The sequence below is a fragment of the Lepidochelys kempii genome, chromosome 4, assembly GCF_965140285.1.
Source record: "Lepidochelys kempii isolate rLepKem1 chromosome 4, rLepKem1.hap1, whole genome shotgun sequence".
In the NCBI taxonomy this organism is placed as follows: Eukaryota; Metazoa; Chordata; order Testudines; family Cheloniidae; genus Lepidochelys; species Lepidochelys kempii.
This window is the reverse complement of record NC_136383.1, coordinates 92298477-92324011: the sequence shown is the minus strand read 5'-3', so window position 1 is coordinate 92324011 and position 25535 is coordinate 92298477. Positions and strand designations below refer to the sequence as shown.

General features: G+C 41.5%; 2 protein-coding genes across 6 annotated transcripts in view; one reads left to right on the top strand and one right to left on the bottom strand.

Annotated features, from left to right (window-relative positions):
• Positions 1-19935, top strand: part of ATP10D (ATPase phospholipid transporting 10D (putative)) — a 107450-nt gene extending 87515 nt beyond the window's left edge. For all 5 annotated transcript variants that reach the window (XM_073342121.2, XM_073342120.2, XM_073342118.2 and 2 more), the window contains 12 exons: positions 355-973; positions 2206-2312; positions 2971-3097; positions 6112-6296; positions 8124-8433; positions 9147-9223; positions 9764-9889; positions 10439-10639; positions 15399-15479; positions 15726-15830; positions 17260-17447; positions 18837-19935. In XM_073342121.2, the coding sequence (XP_073198222.2) occupies positions 355-973; positions 2206-2312; positions 2971-3097; positions 6112-6296; positions 8124-8433; positions 9147-9223; positions 9764-9889; positions 10439-10639; positions 15399-15479; positions 15726-15830; positions 17260-17447; positions 18837-19365 (2655 nt within the window). In that variant the 3' untranslated portion in view covers positions 19366-19935. The remainder of the gene's footprint in view (positions 1-354; positions 974-2205; positions 2313-2970; positions 3098-6111; positions 6297-8123; positions 8434-9146; positions 9224-9763; positions 9890-10438; positions 10640-15398; positions 15480-15725; positions 15831-17259; positions 17448-18836) is intronic.
• Positions 19936-22598: 2663 nt separating this feature from the next.
• The window catches only part of CORIN (corin, serine peptidase), a 321969-nt gene continuing 319032 nt past the window's right edge, over positions 22599-25535 (bottom strand). The window contains exon 22 of the mRNA XM_073342123.2: positions 22599-24676. Within this exon, the coding sequence (XP_073198224.2) occupies positions 24494-24676 (183 nt within the window). The 3' untranslated portion in view covers positions 22599-24493. The remainder of the gene's footprint in view (positions 24677-25535) is intronic.

The window sequence follows — 25535 nt, the reverse complement described above, 5'->3', positions numbered from 1 at the left end:
TAAAAAAAGTTAGAAAGTAAGTCATGCTATTTGTTTCATTATTGGCCCAAATTCTAGAAATGGGCCACAGTCATTAACTAGACATGGAATGAGTGTAATTTTACAAATCTGAAGTGCGTTTACAGTTGATGTGTTTGGAATCTAATTACCTATGGGTTTGGCTGAATTTATTTAATAGAATGATACAATAATATATATAAAATATAATTTAAGTCCAAAAAGTCGACATTGAAGTTGAAATAAGCGATTATATTAAGAATAATATCCTTGCTGAAATAAAATACCTCTATTACTAATTGAAATTGTTTCAGCACACTTATAAATGTTTTTGCTGATTTTTTAATTCTGTTGCAGATGAGACTATCTTCGCTAGGTAGAATGCCTATTAAATCCCTTGAGGAAATCAAACAGATGTTCCAGAGGTTGTCAGTCCGAAGGCTGAGTTCATCACCAGTTCCAAGTGCAAAGGAGTCATCATCTGAGAGCCCTAGTACTTTTGTGAGCAAACTATCTATTTTCAGAGTGAAGCTGGCTTCTCCTGCTATAGAAGGGGTGGCCCAAATGGCTAATGAACCTCAGGCTACTGATAGCCTACAATGCACCAAAGTACCTCCACTTGGACCACTAGATAGAGTGGACGTAGCTGCAGGCAGTGAGCACTGTGATGCTGGATCATCTCTTGAACGATCTATATCTAAGCTGTGTTATGAGGCTGAGAGCCCTGATGAAGCTGCACTAGTTCATGCTGCCAAGGCTTACAAATGCACTTTACAGTCTAGGACTCCTGATCAAGTTACTGTGGACCTGGCTGCTTTGGGATCTTTGACATTTCAGCTTTTGCACATATTGCCTTTTGACTCAGTACGAAAAAGAATGTCAGTAGTAGTTAGACATCCGCTCTCCAACAAAGTGGTGGTGTACACGAAAGGTGCAGACTCGGTCATTATGGATTTGTTGTGGACTGGACCTGCAGGTACATACAGAACTTTGTCAGCTCTTGGTTTCACCTTTGTATCTCTCAAGAATAATTAATTGATTAACATTTTTTTGGAGTGACACGTAAAAGAAGGTAAATAACTACACAGACCTACCTTAGTCAACAGTTCTCTGGTTCCTATGCTCCCACAGAAATATTTAGTTGTTCATTCCTGAGGTACCACTGTGACAGGTGTTCTACAGACACCCAAGAAAGTGAAGAAAATTGGGGTTCAAGACCTCAATTCAGCAAAATACATAGACGCTGCTGAACTTTAAGCACATATGTATACCCATTGAAGAGAATGGGACTATTCCTGTGCTTAAAGCAAAGCACCTGCTCAAGTATAGTGCTGAATTCAGACCCCCCCCATTATGATAGTAACACATCTTATTAATGAAAGTATGAAATACACTATATTGGGGTTAGACAGTGTCCAGTCTTTCTTTATGTCAACCGTTCTGAGTTCTAAGAACTTCTAATATTAGATGTTGTCACCCGATGTATGATCTCTAGCCTGTGTCTGTAGAGTTCTGTGGCACCTTTTACTTGTGCCTGTTTGTTTATGTGGCAAACACTTTTGAACTCTGCAACAGGAAACACTGACTTCTGTAGTACAATTCCTTGTTTGCTGTTGCACTGTAATGATTGATTTACATGGAATGGAAAACACCAGCTGCTTTTTATTGAAGGTCATTGAGGGCAAGAAACCAGGTCTTCTTAACTATATGGATCAGTGGTAAATATCTCAGTTTATTATTCTTGTTATCATTATTTTTATTTTTAATCAAGGAAAAATGTTTGATATTTTTTAGATTTGGGAAAACTCAGGGTGGGCATTTTCTAAAAGTGCTCAGTGTTGCCCTGACTCTTCTCCCATTGAAATCAAAGGGAGTTTTACCATTGATTTAAGTGGGAGAACAGTTAGCCCAATACAGAGTACTTTTGCAAATCCCAGCCTTTGATTTTTGGTCTAATATGACCCAAAGAGTGTTCTTTTAATCCTCTCCCAGCTAACCCATGGACCGAGCAAGACATTCTGGTATGGTCACCAAACGTGTGACCTGAATATGATTTGCAAATATAAAGATCTGTTTAAAAGTTAAAATAATATTTGTTTTACTTTTATTTTTAAACCTGCTCTTTTGAAAGTCTGTCAGTAAGTAAACGCCAACAATGCATATTTTACTCTTCCCTCTACCCCCCCCTTTTTTTTTTTTAAATTTCAGATGATGACAAATCAGAAATGGAACAAAAGAAAATTAAGGAAAGAACTCAGAAACACTTAAATGATTATGCCAGAAGAGGACTGCGCACATTGTGTATAGCTAAAAAGGTAACTTGTGAAGAGATTTATGGTAGTTCATGAAATGACATACTTTCTCTGGAATGTGGAGTGCTATAGGTGTGAGACATACATCACTACTTCTAAACAAATGATTGCATATCGGCACTAGACTTTTATTTTTAATTTAGTGTGATTTGAAGAGAGATTAGTAAATTGACCTGTGCTACTGCATAACTTCACTTTTAACAGTCATAGCTGGTGGCAGTGGAGGATGTCAAATGGCTTAATGTCTACAACTTTATCCATAAAATTGTGATTAACCAATAGTTAACCCGGTTTTCTGAGTAAGACATGTGGGAGGTGAGTAGGGTTAGGGAAATGCTCACAAAATATGAGAGGCTTGCTCAGTGTGGGGGTTTGTTACAAACCCCAGTGAACTTGGGCCAGTTTTGTGGCTTCACTTTCAGACCATGTACAGTTGACAGTGCTGTGTGGTTTGAATGCAAAATATCATTTTGACATTTCAGCTGAGTTTCATTTTGGATTTTGAGCTGCCCAGAAATTCAAAGTATAGCTCAGCAGTAATGAAAGGGGAAGAAATGTCCCAAACTTCTCTGCAAAGCAAAACCTCAGAGGTTGTGTAGCTCAAGTACTGAGTAGAGCTGAGGCTTTTATCTCTGTGTTTTTTCCCCCTCTTCCTCCACAGGTGATGAGTGATGCAGAATATGCTGAATGGTTAAATAGTCATTTTTTAGCAGAAACCAGTATTGACAATAAGGAAGAGCTTCTGCTTGAATCTGCCATGAAGCTTGAGAACAAGTTAACACTTCTTGGTAGGTAGAAAACACTATCACTTGCTGGAAATCCTTTATTTCACTTAAAATCTGCTTGAATAAATGGATTCATTTTGCAAGGCACTATACAAAACTGAATTTGTTTTTAAAGTGGCTTTCTGTAGACTTAGGATTTATGGCTTGTTATTAAATTTCCATAAAGTATTAGTACCTAAACTAGATTATGACTTAATTGGAATTACACAGGCTTAGAATATTGGTATGGGGGTATAGTTTGTTCAGGAAGAACAAAAAGGGAAAAAGGGGAGAAGATGTTTCATTGTACATTAAGAATGTATATACTTGTTCTGAGCTCCAGAAGAGTTGAAAGCCTCTAGGTGAAGATAAAAGGGGGAAAGAAACCGGAGTGATGTCACAGTAAGGGTCTACTATAGACCACCAAATCAGGAGGAGTGGTGAAATGAGCTATTTCTGGAACAAGCAACAGAAATAACCAAAACTCAAGACCTGGTATTAATGGGGAACTTCAGCTACCCAGACATCTGCAGGAAAAATAATAAAATAATAAGGCAAAATACAAAATGTCCAATAAGTTCTTGGAATGTGTTGGGGACAATTTTTTGTTTCAGAAGGTGGAAGAAGTAACCGGGGGGCAGACATTTTAGACTTGATTCTAACTAACAGGGAGGAATTGGATTTGAATCTGAAAGTTGAGAGCAATTTGGGTGAAAGGAATCATGAAATGATAGATTTCATGGTTCTAAGGAAAGTGTGAGAGCAACAGAATAGGGACAAAAAGAAAAGGAGTACTTGTGGCACCTTAGAGACTAACCAATTTATTTGAGCATAAGCTTTCGTGAGCTGCAGCTCACTTAAGCTTATGCTCAAATAAATTGGTTAGTCTCTAAGGTGCCACAAGCACTCCTTTTCTTTTTGCGAATACAGACTAACACGGCTGCTACTCTGAAACCTGTCAGAACAGGGATGGTACAATTAACAAATCAGGCTTTAACAAACTAAGAAAACTAGTAGGAAGGTCCTATAGGTAGAAATTCTAAGGGAAAAAGTGGTTTAGGAGAGCTGGCAGTTTCTAAAAGTTAATATTTAGGGTTCAACAGAAGACTATCCTAATGCAAAGGATAGATAGGAAGACTTGTACGAGGCCAGTGTGGCTCCATCAGGACCTCTTTAATGACCTGAATTAAAAAGAAATCCTGCGGAGAGTGGAAACATGGACAGATTTCTAAGGATTGGTACAAAAGAATAGCATGAGCATGTGGGGACAAAGTCAGAAAGGCTAAGGCACGAAATAAATTATGATTGGAGAGGGACATAAGAGACACTGAGAAAAGAGGGTCTATAAATACATTAGGAACGAGAGCAATCAGAAGCAACGTGTAGGTCAACTTAATGGGGAAGGAGAGATAATAACAAAAGACACCAAGAAGGCTGAGGTGTTTAATGCCAATTTTGCTTTAGTCTTCACTAAAAAGTTAATTGTGTCCACATATTTAACACAGTTAATATTCACAACAAGGGGGAAGGAGTGCAAGCCAGGATAAGGAAAGAACAGGTTAAGGAATATTTAGATAAGTTAGATGTATTTAAGTCGGCAGCACCTGAAGAAATTCACCATAGGGTACTTTAGGAAGTAGCTGAAGCAATCCCAGAACCATCAGCAATTATCTTCAAGAACTCATGGAGGATGGGTGAGGTCCCAGAGGACTGGAGAAAGGCAAACATGGTACCTTGTCCTTAAAAAGGGGAATGAAAAGGACCCAGGGAATTAGGTCTAATCAGCCTAACTTCGATATCTGGAAAGGTACTGGAACAAATTGTTAAACTATCAATTTGTAAACCCCGAGGGGATAATAGGGTGATAAGGAATAGCCACCATCATGGATTTATCAAAAAACAAATAATGCCAAACAAACCTAATTTCCTCCTTTGACAGGGTTACGGCCTAGTGGATAGAGGGGAAGCAGTAGACGAGCTAAATAGGCTCCAGCGCAGCTCACAGGGAATTTAGCTCACAGACTAAGTATCAATCATTTGGTGGCAACCTGGGAGGTTGTAGCTAGTGGAGGCCTGCCAAAGGTCTGTCCTGGATCCAGTACCATTCAATATTTTCATTAATGACTTGGATGATGGAGTGGAGAGTATGCTTATAAAATTTGTGGATGACACCAAGCTGAGAGGGGTTGCTAGCACTCCGGAGGACAGGATTAGAATTCAGAACTACCTTGATAAATTGGAAGCAGATTCAAATACACAACTACAAAATGGGGACTAACCGTCTAGGCAGTAGTACTGCAGAAAAAAGATCTAGGGGTTATAGTGGGTCACAAATCAAATATGAGCCAACAGTGTGATGCTGTTGTGAAAAGGCTGATATCATTCTGGGGTGTATTAACAGGAGTGTCGTATGTAAGACATGGGAGGTAATTGTCCTGCTGTACTTGGTACTGGGTGAGGCCCCAGCTGGAGTACTATGTCCAGTTCTGGGTCCCACACTTTAGGAAAGATGTGGACAAATTGGAGAGCAACAAAAATGATAAAAGGATTAGAAAACCTGACCTATGAGGAAAGAGTAAAAACTGGGTGTTTTTAGCCTTAAGAAAAGGAGACTGAAGGGGGACATAACCATCTTCAGATCAGTTAAGGGGTGTTGAAAGAGGATGGTAATCAGTTGTTCTTCCTGTCCACTGAAGGTAGGACCGGAAGTAATTAGCTTAGTCTGCAGCAAGGGAGGTTTCAGTTAGATATTAGGAAAACATTTCTAATTATAAGGCTAGTTAAACACAGGAATAGATTTCCAAGGAAGGCTGTGGAATCCCCGTGACTGGAGGTTTTTAAGGATAGGTTAGGCAAACACCTGTCAGGGATGTTTTAAGTATATTTGGTGCTGCTTCAGCATGGGGAGCTGGACTAAATGAACTTTCAGGTCCCTTCCAGCCCTAAATTTCTGAGACACAATGACTAGTTAGAATTTTCCATGTTTATTTGTTTTGTATTTTTAATTTTTGCTTTAATCCACATGTTTTTTATTGCAGGTGCCACTGGGATTGAGGATCGCCTGCAGGAGGGTGTTCCAGACACTATAGAGGCACTACGAAAAGCTGGAATCAAAATTTGGATGCTGACGGGAGATAAACAAGAAACTGCTGTCAATATTGCGTATGCTTGCAGGTTATTGGAACCAGATGACAAAATCTTCACCCTCAAATCTCTAAGTAAAGTGAGTAGAAAATGAGATTGCCCTCCCTGTTACCCCACAAACAAATTTTTGCCAGAAATGATTGGTCAGACTATACTAGAAGTGCTGTTTAAAAAACAAAACAAAACAAAAAAACACCACGTTTTCTAAGATGTCCTTTGTATACTGAAAAACTGAGGGTCTTTCCCCCCCCATTCTGTGCGTAAAGTATATTTTACATTTATTTTACAGAAATCTATTCCTAAATACAACCCCTAAATGCTTGTTAAGTATTTAAATTGACTGCAGTGTCTCACTTCTCTTTGTATTAGGAAAAGATATTGATACAATGTACATGTTTATAAATGTTTGCAGAAAGCTAGACATTGAAGTATACTAGGAATATAATCGCTGGTCAAAGAATTATTGACATGGAAATTGTGTTAAATTAAATTTTTTGCTGCTCTGTGTCATATTTTCCCTCAGCCCTGCTTGATTAGCATTAAAACACAAGGAATTATCTCATTAAAGTGGTATTACACACAGATCCAGAGAATTAATCTACTTACATTTTTTAACAGAGAAAAATCTTTTTTTTTTCCTTCTCCTTTTGAAAATAGTTCAGTCATTTTGTAAATAAAACAGTGTTCAAAAATGTAACTGCAGTGGAAGTTCAACACAGTCTTGCTTGATAATTGTGCCATCTGCTGGATGTGTATAACTAACTGCATTTTGATTCTCTGTTTTGTGAGCTATTGAAGATAGAATTTTAAAGAAAAAATGGCTAGCCATTATCCAGATTAAGTGACCTGCAAAAATAGTATTGTAGTTGAGGGTAAACATGGGCACACAGAGTTTACCTACTTCTCCTTTGGGAAATAAGGAGTTTAGTTAAAGTTTTTAGTTTAGATTGGTTTACCCACATCTTTTTACCGCTGTACTGCTGCTTGCTCAATCCATGTGTGTGGGGAGGACTGGGCATGTGACATTTTATTCTTTATGATTTAAAAGAATGTGTGAAAGAGGTGTGAGTGTGTTTTGCTTGTACTATACCTTAGAAACTCAGGTCATGCCTTTGGGAGATTTTCTGGTAACTGGATAATCAGTGCAACAACAGATTGAAAAGGGAAGGGATTTTTAAGTCATTCTATAAAAAAAATTGTTGGATATTTATTTTTGTTCACAGCCATCTGCCTTCCACAATTGCTTAACAATTTGGATAAATGGTGCCTTTGTTAGTGCTTTTTTGGTTAGGGTGTTAGCTGTAACAATAAACAGGTGCTGAGGTCCTCCAGCAAAACTTGACATTGTTGATATGTCTAGGTAAAGTTAGAACCAGACAAAAACTTTGTTTACAAAAATCTTTTGGGCCTTTTTATAGATTTTAAAGAAGCCAAAAAAAAAAAAAAAACCTACAAGGCCAATTTTTTTGGAAGGTTTTGCAGGTCACCTTTTAACCTGGATTTGAAAGTTATCCCTGGTTTTCCTTTCCAAACTAAACAAATTAAGAGAGCAAAAGACTCATAACTAAGCCTGATTTATATTACGGAATCCTTAATGGTCATTACTCACATTATAGTCCAGTAAATATTTTCCTGGGTAGTAGTGCAAAATCCATGCCAATGTGCTTTAACAAGGTTGAAATGATCTTTTCTGCAGACAGCAAACTCTGTCCAACTGTAGTTTTAAAAAACAATAGAGCTGGAGAGCCAATTCAGGCCACCTTCCTCATGCGTGAAGTCCCACTGAAGTCATGGGATGACTCATGCAAGGTTTGGCCTTCTGCATAATATGTATTTTACATATTGGAAACAGAGCCAGGGTAGAAGATAGAACGTTACATCAGCCTTTCTCTTTGCCTTACACAAGGACGCCTGTGCATTGTTGATGAACGCTATTTTAGAAGACATCCAAAAAAGTATGTGTGCCAAAAAAAATCACAACTCCAAACTTGCGAGCGTCTTTCCAGCTCCCTCCACCCAAGCTCCAGATTTCAGTGCCTCCCTGGTTATTGATGGAAAGACTTTAGAATATGCCCTGCACGAGAGCCTGCAAAGTATCTTCCTGGAACTCACGGAGAGGTGCCGGGCTGTGGTCTGCTGCAGAGCAATGCCCCTGCAGAAAAGTGAAGTGGTCAAACTGGTGCGAAACAGGTTGAAAGTGATGACGCTAGCTGTAGGTGAGTCTCCGCCCAAGCTGTGCACTCCGTTATCTCTGCTCCCTGGAAAAAGAGGAGCTATTTTTAATATTTTTGTTGCTGTCTCTTATACATTTTACCCATGGAAGAGATGAATTACCTAGGGCCAAATTTACTTCTGACATAAACTGGTGTAACTCCACTGAGTCAATACTGCCAGTGAATTTGGCCCTTAAACTAGTTACTGGCAAGCCCTTCTTCCTAGGCTCGCAATAACAATAATAGTGATGCTTTCCCTGGTACTTTATCAGTTCATTTTTTAAGGGGTACGTTGGGGAGTTTTTCTGCCATTCTCTATCACAAATATCCCATGCTGGGGAGAAATAGGAAATGGTCCAGTCTCTTTCACATAGGGCTAAAGTTAACAAAGATCCCGGTCCTGCTGTCCCAGGTTATCGGCAAGTTTCTGAAAAATGTAACAGCAAACATCCATTGGGCACTATTTTCCTGTAAAATCCACCACTTCCCGTTACTAGCTGCTTATTCATGGGGTATTCCATCGTTTACAGTATTGATTAGAACAATAATTCTTAGTATTCTGGGCAGTGTTCTGATAGATTTGTCTCTTCTCACCATCTCTGTGTAGAATACATTAGCCAGCAGAGCTACCTCCGTGTTGTGTTCCAACTAAGATTATCTTCTTATTCCTCTCCCTCCCTCCTCGCCCGCCCCCACCCTCCCGCTCTCCCTGGAAGGTGATGGTGCCAATGATGTCAGTATGATCCAAGTGGCTGATACTGGAGTGGGACTCTCAGGCCAAGAAGGCATGCAGGTAGTGAAGACAGAAAACAGCTGCAAATCAAACCAGACTCAGATTGAAATATAATCAAGGTTCAGCTTTGAGGTTTAGAGGCTACACAATACGTTGCCACAGAAGGGACCAGCTTGTGTTCTGAGCTCACTCCCAAGCCTGAGTGCTTTTCCAGGAGCAATCAGAGGCTGAGCACTGCAGGGGTTCGTGCTCTTGGACGAGAGAGCCTGTTGCTCGTTACTGAACTCCCTGTTCCTCAAACTCCCTGTTGTTCACTTCCTGGCCAACACATGGCGCCCACATTGTAGTTGGCATGGATGTACATGAAGGCAGAGATTGGCCTCCTGCCTCTGACATGTTAGTCAGAGTTGTGTTTATGTAGCCTGTAGCACATAGGGGCTCTGATCTGAACGGAGCACTAGGTGCTTCTCTTGTCCTTATGAACAGTAAATAGAAGCAATGTAATATAAATGCCCCACTCATTTGTCAGCATTTGATGCACATCACGTCTGGTATTTTAACTGTTCAGGTGTCACAACTCTTTCTTTGTGTGTGTTGCAGGCTGTGATGGCGAGTGACTTTGCAATTTCGCAGTTCAAACACCTCCGCAAGCTGCTGCTTGTCCATGGTCACTGGTGTTACACCAGGCTGGCCAACATGATCCTTTATTTTTTCTACAAGAATGTGGTATGTAGCTACAGTGTATCTGGGAAAAGGTTCTTAGTTTGCAAGTGTGAGATGGTGCGGTTTGGTTACCTATTCTTGCTTGGTTTTCCTTTTGGCTTTTGAAGGTGGAGACTGTAGAATAAATGCATAATTGTCAGAAATAAAGGGCAAGCATTAAGGGACTTAACTTTGAAGCTCCATTGGCAGAGGGCTGAGCCTGTCCATCTGCCTTGGATTGAGTTCACTGCTCCAGATTAATTTAAAATCACTTAAGCTTTATCTGTTTTATTTAAAAAGCTATCTGTAGTCGTTACTGGGAGGCAGGGACAAGGGGGAATATTGAAATGAGTTATGCATCTGGACAATGGGTTTTGAAATATTAAGACATTTACCAGTAAAATTATATTTTAAGTGCAGTGTCGGGGCATATTTGTTTGGAAAGCAAGTGTGTATTTCATTTCCTGCAGACCTCCTGTAACAATGCAGAGATAAGATCTGTCCTCTTTTTCCTGAGCTTGCATAATGCTCAGCTGTGGGCTTTGGTTTGTTCTTTTGTCTTTGAACTGTCAGGCCTTTGTAAACCTCCTCTTCTGGTACCAGTTCTTTTGTGGGTTTTCGGGAACATCCATGACCGACTATTGGGTTTTGATTTTCTTCAACCTCCTCTTCACTTCGGTGCCGCCCATCATTTATGGCATTCTGGACAAAGATATCTCTGCAGAGGTCCTCATGCAGCTGCCTGAGCTTTATGTGACTGGTCAGAAGTCTCAGGTACGTTAAAGAATCGTTGGCCTCAGGCAGATTGAGACACTCAGAATTGGTTTCAGTTTTTTTCTTTGCTGCATGCTCCTCATCAGTGAAAACACTTTTCCTGTCTTAAACCATCTAGAGGGGACATGCAACTAACAGCTATTTTTCAGAGATCTTTAGTTAGGCCTCTTGCTGTCTTGCGGGGTGAGTAGGAAGGAGGGGAGAGGAGAGCTGTGGCTGAGGCTGTGAGCTAGGTGAATATTCTGTTACCAGTATGGTCTGTATTGGCTAATGCCTAGTTTACAATGGTTGAGACAGAGCTGTCCACAAGATCTCTAGAATCTAAGGTACCCGTACTTCAGTGTCGTTGAAGGGCTCAGCTATCACAGTGATAAGCACAATGTAAGAACCTGAACAGAGTAGAATTTATTGCACCTTGTGGGACCATCTTCAGATAAATTCCATCATTCTGGGTTCTTTTCCTCCTGATGCCTGCTGTCCTGGACTTCACTGGTTCCTTCCTTTCGCAGCTCCCTTCTGTATACGCTACACTTTGTGTCTGCCTGTAATAAAGCAGGAAAACTTTAACAACATGTTTAAAATCAGCAGATCACGTTAATCTGAATAAAGATTGTTTTTAAGTTAAAACGAGGCAGCTCATTCTGCCTTTCCCTCATTTCTGCTTTGCTCAGCATGAGTCGTAGCAACGTTTTTACTCGTATGAATTTTGAGGGAAGTAAAGTACCATATTCTAGCGACTTTTGGTGATGCAATAGCAATAGCAAGCTTAGAGGTGCATTCAGCATACTGTTAGCCTAAAACTCACCATTTTCTGACCATCTTAGGCCTCTCAACAGCAGACATCACCAGATTAATGGCTCCTGGTCTACAAGATGCTCGAGCATGCAGTGTGCTGATGACCTAACATCAGCTGTAGATCCTTGCTGTAGCCCAGTGCTCCTTTAGAAGGGGAAAAACAGTGGTGAGGTGAGGGAGCAACAGGGCAGGGAGTTTAGTAAATACAAGTTTGGCATTGTAGGGAGAGGGATATCGACCTCCCAAAACTTGTTCAGTTTCACTTTTCGTATTTTGCATCACTTGGTTTATAGAGCAATAAAGTTTGCAAAACCATATGATCCATCAAAATAAGATGCTTGTGAAGCCTCTCTGTGCAGGCTGTAGCTGGGGGTCTGTGCCCTGCAAGTCAGAGATTTGACTAAATACATCTCTGGAAGAACCTCAAGATCCCATATCCTGGCTTCCTCCCTCTGAGATGCTGAATCTCTCCACCTTTTCCCAGTTACCTCCAAACCTTCCCCTTCCCTTCAGCCTAGCATGGGGGTAATGATTACTGCTTTCCACAATAGATTTTTAACAAAACTTTGGTCTAATTTTTGTCCAGTCGCTGCCACCAGTTGTCACGGAGTCCCCGGGCGATGCTCTGGAACTGCTCCCCATGAAGCCAGTCAAGACTCTGGGGAAGTCTCCTTTCTGGGAGCAGACTGTCTGCAGGACACACAGCTCACACAGCTTCCACCTTCCTGGGTCTGACCTAGGAGCATTCAGCATCCTCTGCCCCTCCGTGCGCTTCCCACAACGAGTCCGCTCAGGCAGGGTCTTGGGGAAGCCAGAGAGTCCTGCACCCCAACTCCGCAGTCAGACGTGACTCTCAGCCAGCCAGTAAAACAGAGGTTTATTAGATGACAGGAACATGGTCTAAAACAGAGCTTGTAGGTGCAGAGAACAGGACCCCTCAGCTGGGTCCATTTTGTGGGGGCAGTGAGCCAGACAACCACGTCTGCACTTCACTCCACGTCCCCAGCCAGCCCCAAACTGAACCTCTCTCCAGCCCCTCCTCCTCTGGGCTTTGTCCCTTTCCCGGGCCAGGAGGTCACCTGATTTCTTTGTTCTCCAACCCTTTAGCTCTCATCTTGCAGGGGGGAAGGGCCATGCCATCAGTTGCCAGGAAACAGGGTGTTAGCCATTCTCTGTGTCCAGACCCCTGCACACACCTGCCCTCCAGGGCTCTGCAGTGACCATACACCCTTATCCCACCACCTAGATACTTAAGAACTGCATAGGGGAAACTGAGGCACCCCCACACTATTCAGAGGAAACGTTAAGAACAGTCCCACTTCGTCACATCTCTTCCCCCCTTTGAGACCAAACTGAGTGGGGTCACTTTAGCCGGTGACCTGGGGAAGTTCGAAGCCACCAACATTCCCATGGATGCCCCAGCATCTCTCCCGTTCCTTGGTGGGAGTTACACCAGGCCTTTCCAGTCTCACGCCCTCCCTTAGGTCGGGGGTGGTCGATAGCACTCGCATTCCGCATGTGGGGAGGTTTATGTGGCCCGTTCCCTTTTGCCACCCCAAAACCCCCGGAGGGTCAAATTGGGATCGGGTCTTCTCGGGCTCTCGAGGTTAAGAGCTCCCATCTTGACCTGGGCCACATACTGTTCACTTACAGAACTAGCATGGAGACATTCCTCTCTCTACAACCTTGTCTCCCCAACAAGCTGGCCAAACACAGCCACTTGATTATAGGACTGTTTAACTTTCTTAACAGCTTTCACTTCATCTGAGACCTTCTCAAAGCTATCCACACTGGATCTTTCAACAGGAAAGTCAGTGGATCCTTCACAACAGAAAATTTCTGGCTGTTAGGAACTGAAACTTTCTCGATTAAATCACTTTCACACCCTTCAGTTGCAGTAAACTGCTTGCAAAGACTACCATGAGGATTCCTTTCCTTAGGGGCTTTTCTATGCAACAGTTCACCCTTCACAGAAATTCTGCCCCTACCCTCTTCACCTAGGGCTTGCTCTAGAGGAACACTTTCCTGAGCAACAACCAACTCTTTCTGGGTCTCACTTACATCCAGAATCACCTCTGGCCCATCAGGCGGGTTCCTATACAATCCCCTTTCAGTCAAACTTACAGACTTCCTAGATAAAAGGTGAGAAGCATTCTCCTTCCCTTTGCCACACACAAGCTCAGGAATCTTTTCCTTCTTGCCACAGGTTTCCACACCATCAGTAGGTAACACAATCAAATCACCTTTCTGCTGTCCTTGTGCCTTGGCTAGGATCTCACTCTGATTAGACAGAGTTGCTACACCCTTTCCCAACAACACACTAGCAACAGGCAAAATACAAGCACCAGAATTGTCTAGTCTCTGGGATTTTGCACAGACACTAACTGGATGCAACCTAGTTACAGTGCCATTCTCCCTAGCAGACACAAACTTAGGACCATTCCCTTCCTGGGCTTTAGCTGAATCCAGAACCAACTCTGAGATAACTGCACTATTCTCAACCAGCACAGGCTGAAAGGCCCCTTCTGTCTGCTCCACAGACAAAGAAGAGCCGGAGACACATTCTCCTTTACCAGACACGCAGCTTGGGATCTCATTCCCCTTGTCCCAGCACACAGGGCTGTTCACAGACAACTGCTTGGAGACCGGGGTGGCTCCCTCTATAGGAAAGTCAATACCCCTGACAGACACAGGCCCATTTCCTTCACTGTCACACTTCTCCACCCAGGTAACAGGTAAGGTACAGGGACATTCATCTTCCACTATCCTCGCCTTCCAACACTGCTGACTAGACAAAGCCATCAGCTCACAAGGCTGCCTAGGCTCATACAAAGTTTCCTTACCAAGCACCTTGCCACTCCCAACAGATAACCTGCCCTGCCTGTGTCTCCCCCTACTCAGCTGGGGTCTCAGCTCCCCCTGTGATCAGCGCTGCCCTTGCTGTCCCAGTGGGGGTAGGCAGCGAGCTCGCTGCTTTCCTCACTGCATCAGAGCCAGCGTGAGCCACCTGAGCCCTCTTTCTGGTGTGGAAGGGGGCGGGAAGCATTAGTCTCTAAGGTGCCACAAGTACTCCTTTTCTTTTTGCAAATACAGACTAACATGGCTGCTACTCTGAAACCTGTCATTTTGCCTTGCTGTCTCTTCTGGAGCCATTGTTAAATTGTATTTCCCTTTACCTCTTGCTATGAAGTGCATTGACACAGGCATTCTGAGTGAAAGTCACAATATAAAAACAAGTGGACATGTTTTGTAAAATAATTGTATCACAATATTGCACTAGTAGGTTGATTTTTTTTATACCGTGCTTGCTATAGTTTACATTCTTCAAAGGACAGATCTTTTCAGTGCTCAGCCCTGTACAAAATGAGGAAGAAGAGTGTGTCTGACCCCAGGGGTTTACAATCTATGATCCAGGTCCTGCATCAGCACCTACTATTGCAGCTCCAAGAGACATCTCACCAAGATTAATGGGACTCCACGTGGTCCTGGGGAAGTGCTAGCAGAGTCTGCTGCAAGACCAGGGTCCACATCTCATTCTTGATATAATCTCTGATAATTAGTTGCATGCCTACAATGAGCTCTCTCGTTTTTACTATGACCATCTCTCTAAGGGTTTGTCTATATGGGGAAATTGACCAAAATAAGCTATGCAAGACCTATTTTAGTTGTTTTTCCCATGTAGACAACCAATAAATGTCTCCTTTTGTGCGATGTTAACATATGACTCTTCCTGTGGGATATTGGTTAGGGGTTTGCTAGCACTGGAGAGGCTCACTGTCTGTATTGTCTTAAAATAGCATTTTAAAGTGCAGTAAGTAGAGCTCCCACGCGCTTGAGCAAACAAGATGATTATGCATGATGACAGGAATTTAGTTTTCCCAGAGTCATAAATGTATTACAGCTGAGGCTGCTGGGATTTGTTCATTTCACTGAGGCTATGGTACCTCCTGTGTTTCCTCTTTAGGCATATTCACCTCCAATTTTCTGGATCACCTTGCTGGATGCTTTTTACCAAAGTCTGGTTTGCTTTTTTGTGCCTTACTTTGTAAGTACTAGATTTGAATTGTATTAATACACTTGTTTTCTCTAATTTGCTGGTCTGGTTTTTAAACCTAAGGGTTTTTAGTTGCACTTTCTCATACACTGCAATAATTATTGGACCCATTTTGAATTTTGCATATGTAAATTGATCCAGTATTGCAGCTGTTTGTATCCCAGTGGAATGTGATACATCAAAATATTAGGGCTGTATGCATAGTATGTATCAATTAGCGTGTCTCTTACTTTGCAGACTTATCGTGGCTCTGACATAGACATCTTTTCTTTTGGAAACCCGTTAAACACAGCAGCACTCTTCATAATATTACTGCACCTCCTAATTGAGAGTAAAACTTTGGTAAGTATGTTCTTCATGCGTTCTAAAGGGTATATTCTCTCCCCAGTGTGTGCATACAACTCTTATTAAAGCTAAACAAGGAAAGCACTCTCTATATGAAAGCAAATAAATATATTAAGGGTGAAACATTGATCGTTTTACTCATGCGAGCAGTAAGTACTCCTATAACTAGCCCATTGGAACCAACAGGATTACTCACATGAGTAAGGCAAGCAAGCTCTGCCACCAATATTGTTAATAAATAACAAAATAATCCTGCTCTTAACAGCTTCTGTTGCTTTGGTGCTGTAAGTTTAATCTTGCAAAGGGGAAAACGGATGTCGAGATACCCTGCCTTTATCAGTTCCTAAGGCTTGATTTCCATAGACGACAAATGTGGAATGCTAGTTTTGAATGCTGGGAACCGATAAACCGTCTGTAGCCAAGATGAACAATTCAAAGGTGTCTTCCCTGCAGGACTAAAAGAAGCTGTTTTATGCCATAAAACCGTCATCTTAGTGTTAAGTCTGCACAAGCTAAGACAACAACAGATAGTATTCCAGTTCGATCGGATTAATTTAATTTCTTTTTAAACAAGGGTAAAATAGTGACTATTTGTCATAATTCTGGAGAAAAATGTAATCATCCTGTTCAAAGTTGGAGGATGCAGGACGGTGGTTGTTTACTCAATGCAGAAAAATAAATAAAAAAGACCATTTCATTCTTGAGTTGTTTCACAGTAGATGGAATGTCAAGCTGCATTCTAAAGTATTTTGACTTAAAGATTTGTGTGTATAAACCAAGGCTTTTTATCCTGGATATGGAGGGCACAATAACCTTCACAAAAATCCCTTTGTTTAGCAAACTATGGATGATATTAATGTCTCCATTCTCTGAATAGCATAAATGAATTTCTTTTGGCATTTAGAGACGTCAGCAAGCTGTCGGACCTGGCAACCGATTATATTCTTAGTAACTAACGTACTCTGAATTGCAAAACAAAAGAAATCTGAGACCAATACACAGTTATTCTGTGTTTACATCAAACTGTGTAGTGGTATCATGTGAAGATTTTGTTCCCGCTTGTTTGTGAAGGTCTTCTCTGATGCTTATGAGTAATGTAGTCATCTGACGTACTTGGCATTAAAAAGTCTTGTACCATGGTATCATGAGTTGTATATTTAATAGATAAAAATGAAAGAAGGTTAAGGGGGGAAGAATTTTCAAATTATGTGGCTGTTTCCTGTCAACTATAGAGGGAAGAAACCCGTCTCCCTGGGAATATTTTATCTGAAATCAAGAGGGTCCTGTCTGTCTGAACTGTTTTATGATTTACTTCAGTTCAAGACACTGTGTGTGTGTATGCACACACTTTTCTGTTTGTAATAACTTTGATCCTGAATCTCTGATTCTTGTCTTGTTTCCCCTATCCCTCCTTTCCACATTATAGACTTGGATACACATGGCTGTTATGATAGGTAGCATCTTATTTTACTTGGTCTTTGCACTGATGTTTGGAGCAACCTGCAAAACCTGTAATCCACCATCAAATCCCTATTGGATCATGGAAAAGCACATGACAGACCCAGTGTTTTATCTGGTTTGCATCATTACTACTTGTGTTGCTCTTCTACCCAGGTACTTTGTTGTTTTATAACCACTAGTATTAACCGGCTCTGGTTTTCGTTGTGGCTATGATGCTATAAATCTCTGTGGTGTGGTCTTGTCTTTTTTGAACATATAAAATTGGATAGCCTGGTAGTTTAAGCATAAATGAGCCCATATGTATGCAAGGAACTGTTAATTGGGATCTTCTCCAGTCAAATTTAAACAAGTACAAAATTGCTGTAATGACTTAGTCTAAATCCTACTTCTCATGTTTAAATCAATAATTTACCTTAATCACTTTTCAAAGGTTAGAATTTATATCCAAAGAAGTTGTATAAGGTAGCAGCGTGAATCATGTACATGTCATAGAGAAGCTAATTATGGGCGTGTTTTTATTACCGAAACGGTTTTTTCAAATGTTTTCTTTCTTTTTTTGAAAAAGCTTGAACCCAGAGTTTTTGTAAATGGACAAAATGGTCAAAAAAAATCTCTGGATTCCTACAAGTTGTGAGATTACTGCTGTGGGATATACAACTTGTCCCTCCCAATTGTGGGTTGGGGCACAGCATACATAGGATACACATTTTGCTTTAGGGCATAAACATATCACTGTGGTTTTCAACTTTGGCTCAGACCTTGCAACTAAACCAGCTGATGGTGGTACTGTAGGCCTGGGCTGAGTTGTATCAGAAAAGCTCTCCCTTCTGCAGTGTTCCTGACTCCAGATGGTGCCACTAACCACTTGCTTTCCCTCCTAAATTAATTTAAAAAGCAAATTGTGTAGCAATAATGAGCCAAGATGGGAGAATGCTTTCAACACATGGGCTGTTTTAAATCAAACAAACCAGTGAGTGAAACATAAGGGTTCTGGTTTTAGGAGAGGCTGATTTTCATGGTAGACTGAATGCAAAGTTTTTAGACTTTATAAATAAGGTTCTTTGAGTCGCTTTCAATCTCCCAGTGCCAGAAAAGTTTCAACAGCATTGCCAAAACAAATGGTTTTTGTTTTGAGACATGCAGGGTCCAATTTTCAGCACTCCTGAGAGCCTGCAGCTTCCACTGACTTCAGCTGGAGTGCAAGTACACACCATCCCTGAAAATCAGAGCCTAGGGGTGTCACGCCCAACATGCAAAAAACAGAGGCACTGAAGTCCGTGGCCACTTTTAAACATGTTGGTCCTAATAACCTGTTCTAGTGCAAAAGTGCAGGCACAATTATTTATGTGTGCAAGCCTAAAGGTCATTGCTGCAGGGGCTACTGCAGCTTTGGGATTACAGGGCTATCACTACAGCCTGGATGGTAGGAATGATGCCTCCTCTCCTTTCCCTGCATGCTCCTGTTTGGGTCCTTTACCATTGCTGAGAAGAGCTTGAATCTGCTTCTGAATGGCTTACTGGAAAACCCTGTTTATGTTCTAGATACTTGTTCAGAGTTCTTCAAGGGGCACTGTTTCCATCTCCAGTGTTGAGAGCCAAGCACCTTGACAGACTGACTCCTGAGGAGCAGAGGGAAGCAATTAAAAAGTGGAAGGATGATCGTGTTGGGAAGTGTAGAATGGGTTTCCAGGGCACTCGTGCATGTTCCAGGTCTGCTGAAGATGCTGCATCAGTAAGAGAAAGCACTGACCACTCTTCATACATCCCAGTGTCTAAGACACCTTTTCATACCTGTCCAGCAGACAGGTCAGTGCAGAAGTCTACCTTCATATCAGACAAACAGGATGAGTTCAGGGATGTGAACGACCTGACTTGTGAGAGAGCTGCATTTTTGAACTCCTCGAAGGAAACCTATTCAGAAACATATTGTGCTAATAATTCGTGTGCCGGCGCCCCGGAGTTTACTTTTGCAAAGGGCAGCAATGAAATTTCTCTAATAAATAAGGCAGGTTTGAATTGTGCTTTGACTGAACAGGATGTTTTAACATGCCCTGCGAAACTGGAATGTTAACTGTTTAAAAAAACCAAGAACAAGAACATTGGTGCATTACATTACATTCGGGTTTTTTGTTGGTGATGGTTTTTGGGGTGTTTTGGTCAAGTCAGTTGATGCACAAATTTATTCAGAAGCCTTTTGTATTTTTAAAACATTTTAAGTAACTTATTGAGGTATCCAGAGTCTAAATGGGCATGAAGTATTGTGCAAGTACCAGCTTTATTAAAAACTCATCATTTTTGGTACATGCTAACTGTATGACATAGTAACTTTGGTAAAAGTGACAGTGATGTAATTTAAAGGCTGTCCTGGTGGAGACACTTTTACCAGTTGACCCTGACTTTGTCATCCTGAGCTCCACCTAGTGTTGTTGCAATCTTGTGGTCTGTAGCGATGTTACAATGGCAACTAGTGCTGATAAGGTCCACTGCACTCCTCTCCAGGAACCTCTTTGCAAAATGTTTTTTATACTCATCATTCTGTTTGTGATCTTATCAACGTGGAGGGTCCAAGCCAGCAAGATTTACAGAACACACTGGTCATGTTCAAAGTCCATTTTATGAAAAAATAAAACCTTCAGTGTCATATGGGCTCTCACTTTTTTGGTACACTAATACAAAAGGATCTGGATATTTCTAAGTCTGGAGCTGCTTGGCACAAGCAGGGCCAAGTTGGTTTCTGAATGTCTGTTGTGGGTAAGAGGTCATGTCAGTAATCCCTATTTGCTGTGGTTTGGTTTGCTTTCACTTGGATTGTGAGGATAAATAAGTCCTACCTTTTCACCCGCCAGTTGACTAACCTTCTCCTCGTTAGTGTTGTTTGGGAAAGCTCCACCTGTCACACTGTCCCTGGTGATAGAAACAGTAGGAGACTTCCTGAAAATCATTAATGAAGACACAGCCTAGGATAATGCCCCCTTCCCGAGCACCATGGCTTTGCTAAGATTGTCACCTCCTTGGGCAGCTTTCAGGAGCTTGGGGGGTTGGAAGGTGAAGAGAATAATGATTCTCCTAGAGGAAATCCATCTTCCCATCCCTCAGGACAATTTATTTTCTTTATTTGCAAAATAAGAGAGATGGAGCCCTGAAACAAACAACTGACAGATCTCCCCTCCATGCCCATCATCTACCTCTGTCTCAAGCTTTTGATGTCATGCTTACTGTTGCAGTATGGTCCTGATTTAGGAATGTACTTATCCTGAATAGGGATGGACTTAATCATGTGTTTATCTTGACTTTAAGCATGAACTGAAGTGTTCTTCTGAACATGGCTGCTTTCCTGAATTGGGGTCTGTCTGAGCACGGTAAGCATCATAATGATTTTGTACCATCAGAGCTCCCTCCATTTATTTAATTTATATTTCATTCGAATCAGTGCATTTCTTGGGTGGTTGGAGCGATTCATCCTTTTGTCTCATGCCTCTCAATATTCCCAAGATAAACCAGTATCAATTTTTTTGTTGTACTGCTTAACTACTTTTTGGCCAACTACTTTTCTCCAAGCTGAGAATAGTTTCTACTTCATAGCTTTATACAGATGTCACGTTAGAAGTTTCTTGTGTGATCAGTGGAGTTATAGAAACACTGGGTGCCAATCCTCGTGAGCTTGACTCTCTTAGTAGAACCCTCGCTCACCTATATCGCTGAACATACATTCCGCTGTTGCCTTGGACTCGCACACTATTTGTGTAATGTAAGTAAGGCTACGTTTTAGTCACGGGTATTTTTAAAGGTCACGGGCAGTAAAGAAAAATTCACAGCCCGTGACCTGTCCGTGACTTTTACTATATACCCCTGACTAAAACTTTGGGGGGGTGGGGCTGGAGAAGGGTGCCGTGGTTGCTGGGTGGGGTGGGGGATGCTGGTGTGCAGTCTGGGACCCCCGCTGCTACTGGGGCCCTCAACACACTGGTCTATTGCAAGGATTCTTGGGTTTTTTTCATAGCACAGACCTCTCCTCCCATTTGCTGTCGCATGGGCACCTTAACACTGATAGCTGAACAACAGAGACTGTTCAGGTAGAATATAGGGGAGTGGCATGATGTGTATTTAACTGTGTTTAATATGAAGTTTTAGTTTCTGAAAGAACAAATCACTGCATCTCCTTTTGTTCTTCATATAATTTGTATCCTCCTCCCACACCTCTACTGTTTCTCTCCGTGGCTCCCCTTCATGTGTGTCTCTGTTGACTGGCCCAATCCCTTCTGCCCTATCTACACTTCTTGCACTTGGTGCCCATTCGTCAGGACATGCTGCCTCGTTACCTCATTTTCTTATCTTTCAGATAGTCTTCTCCAAAGGGTGATTGACTGCTCCAGTCCCGCTGGCACCCCAATCCCTGAGCACATCCTGTTTCCTCCTGTTATATCACAGCCTCCCCTAGTAGAGGTGGCTAGAATGACTCATCTTCTTTGCTGTCAGTTGCTTTTGCAGGCCTCCAGACTCTTCTTTAAATTAACAACCTAGGTGCCTATAGAAGCTACTAGAAACACGGAAGAGATTCAGCACCATGTGACCTTTCAGCTGTTCTGGAAGCCACCGGTAGGAACCACAGTTTGAGAATCTGAGTCTGTTTCTTTAGCCCAGGCTATTTAAAATATTGCCTGTTTGTTTTTTTTAATTATTTTATCTTACATAGCCAATTCATGGAGCAATGTAGGGAATTTTTTGAGTCCACTAGGGCCTACTGAAATAAACACAACTCAAAAAGTGCAGCTCCTATTAAATTATCATCTATGATTCTATGATTAGTATTTGAGCCCATTTTCTGTTCTGTTTCCTTCTGAAATTTTTTGCTTGCACAATTCCAAGAATGTGCGTATTTTGCTCTCTGCACATTTACACAGTGCTGAAACTCTGCCTATTGTTTATCTGTACTGATGCTAATCATTTTGAAATAATGTCATCGAAGAAATATTGCTCTAAAGATATTCAGAGAAGCCACTATATGGCTTAGTGGGTTTTTTAATTTCCCACTACAAAAATGTAATTTAATCCAAAATAATTGTAAGCAGTCACACTTCTTGATCTTTCTGTATTGGTAACACACATGAGAAATATGGGTAAGGACCACACCCAAGTTGTAGAGACAGAATCTGAACAAACGGATACTGTGCTAAGAGGCAGCTAGGGGTAGGTAGTACAGTAAGCAGCTTGGCGCATGTATGCTAATTGGTTTCAATCACAAGAGAGTAGAGGTATAGTCTTGCTTCTAACTTCTTCCATTTGAACTGAGTCTCTGGCAAGAATAAAAACGTGTTTATTTTAGATCACAGAAATTATTGGACAATTGTTGTACATATTTGTTTAATATGGGTAGAAATAAACACATCTGCCTAGTTGTTAATTCCATGTGGAGCTGTAGCTGTGACAGGAGTGAAACAACCAAGGTGTTTTTATCACCTTAAAATGGGGCTACAAGTGTTAGATAATTCTCATGGTCATAGAGATGACAATACACAGGAAAGGACTAATACATTGGAAGGAGGGAGTAAATTTGACTCTTTCAAACCTACATACAATATTATCATGTGCACATATAGAAGGGGGAAAACCAGTATAAAAATACATTTATAAAATTACAAATATCGTCTTTACATGGAATGTTGTGGCAGAAATGATTTGGAAAAAAAACTTCTGCTCCTTTCTGATGCTGCTTGGGATGCATCATTTCCTAACACAGGTGATTATATTCAATGGGCTATATGGTGCCACCAGCTTTTAATCAGAACTCATTTATTTTACAGGGAAGTTCTGCTTGAAAACTGGTTGTAGGCCAAGGCCCAAGTAATCAATGAGGAAATAAGAAATTACCTTAAATATTATTTCTTGGCAGTGCTTACATATACATAGAATGGCTGTAAGTGTTCCAGTGCTTTACAATAAAATCAAAGCCAACTTTAACTACATCTTTTGGTGAACAGATATGGCAGGAGAGGCTGTTCATTTTATGACAGCATTTTTTTCCTAATACTGAAAACAAAACTTCCTGAAAATCCTGTATTTCGTAATCCAGTTCCCCTCTATTAGTGCAAGGTTGTCCAACTGGCCCTTACACACTAAAGGCCAGAGCTTAAGATGGTTTATATCAATATGGTGGCTTTGATTTTAACTGAACTATATCAGGTTACACCAGCTGAGGACCTGGTGCTGTGGAGAAAGATGGAGCCTGGGCTACTGGAAGTTGTAATTTCTGCACCTTTTTGCATTTGAGATTAGGATGTCGACAATCTATCTCAACTTTCATGAGTCAGATGCAGCCCTGAACTAGAGAAATTTGGACACAGCTGTATTATTTAGAGGTCGGGGGAGAATTATTTTGCTGTCCCCTAAACCCATAATCTACAATGAGACATACTGTCAAGTCACTGGGTTTTTTTTCTCCTAGTGAAACTGCAATACACCAGTGACTTAAAAGTAGTTTAATAATCCATAACACTATTAATATTTATGAGTACAGTTAATATTTCTATAGAACACTATCTGGTACATGTTACATTAGGTGAATCAATACAGAAGGTACTGAACTTTAGAGGTAAATGTTTCGCTTAACAGTAGTCTGAACTATGTGACTTAATTGTAGTGTGACAGTATCTAAAACATCAGTTATCTCAAAGAACTACATATTCTCCCATGCCGGTTGTATTTTTGACAAGGCCCTGCTATGCTCACATGGGAGCAAACTCAAGGTAGCAGAAGGGCTAATTTTAATATAGACCTCAATCTCATTTTTGAGAATATATTGATTTAATTCTTCACTGGAAGAATTGTGGGCTGAAACTGCATGTGCTACTGTTTGTTTTTCCCCCAAAGTTTTATAGTTTTACTAAGTCTGTGCTACAGCTTAATTTAAATGTCTGAAAGGCAGAAAATTGGTTGATTCTTCCTTTAAGCCTTCTGTTGTGCCTGGAATAGTAACACAATGCAGCTAAAGGAAAAGTCAAAAAAGATTACAAAAATAATAGTGCTGCCCCAGAGTATCTTTAGTAGCAGAGAGTTTAATCAATTCATTTATGCTGCATTTTCCATACCTCCCCATCAACAACACAGAGCTTGTAACGTCCTCTTAAGTGAATTGGTTGCACAATCCTCAATGCTCAAAGGCCAATGATCTTTGCCTCTTGTATGTCAGCAGACCACTAGCCTTAGTTTAGTAGAAAGGTGTGAATGTATATTTGTCTTTCAATCCATTCAATGAAGTGTGACACGTTGCTGTAAACTCCAGGTCCCAAAACTTTGGAAAAGCAGACAGAGCCCCACGAGGTTAAACCAAACAATGTCCAGCGTCCTGCAGGCTGCTCACAAACAAGAGGTCCTCCACTGTCGCCCTGTAATGCAAGAGAAAAAACAACCTATGGATGTTACAGCCAATGCTATTATGGCTCGAGCTATATCTGAGTTTCTATAAAATCTGCTTTTCATGACTAATGCAGCTGTAAAAATGGGTTTCAACTAATCTAGAAAAAAGCATACAAACTGGACAGCTAATATTTTGAAACAATGTCAGTAAGGTTTGGTTGGCTGGTATGTTCATACCAAAAAAATTGCTATTTAATATTCACGCAAACGAAAGAAAAAAAAATCAGCCTACTACTTAACATACACTACTAGTTAGAGGCTCCAAGCAGTAGATCATAAGTAAAGCTACGTTTTAGTCACAGGTATTTTTAGTAAAAGTCATGGACAGGTGATGGGCAGTAAATAAAAATTCACGGCCTGGGACGTGTCCATGACTTCTACTATACAGCCCTGACTCAATCTGGGGAGGGGCAGCTTGGGAGTGCCATGGGTGCTGGGGGGGGGGGGGAAGGGGTAGGTGCCACTGTGTGGCCCAGGACCCCTGCTGGTGCTGGAGGGTGGGGGGGAAATGGCGGGGCCAGCAGGCTCCCTACCTAGCTCCATGCCTTGCTGGAAGTGGGGACATTCCCCCTTGCTCAGCTCCTAGGCGGAGGCATGTCCAGGCATGTCCATGTGCTGCCTCTACCCAGTGCGCTAGCTTCACAGCTCCCATTGGCCAGGAACCGCAGACAATGCAAGCTTGTTGGGGTGATGCCTGCAGGTGGAGGCAGCACGCAGAACTACCTGACCACACGTCCGCCTAGGAGCTGAGGGGGATGTTGCTGCTTCTGGGGAGCACCCCAGAGGTAAGCACTCCCCAGAGCTTGCCACCTCCCCTCCCCCCACCAT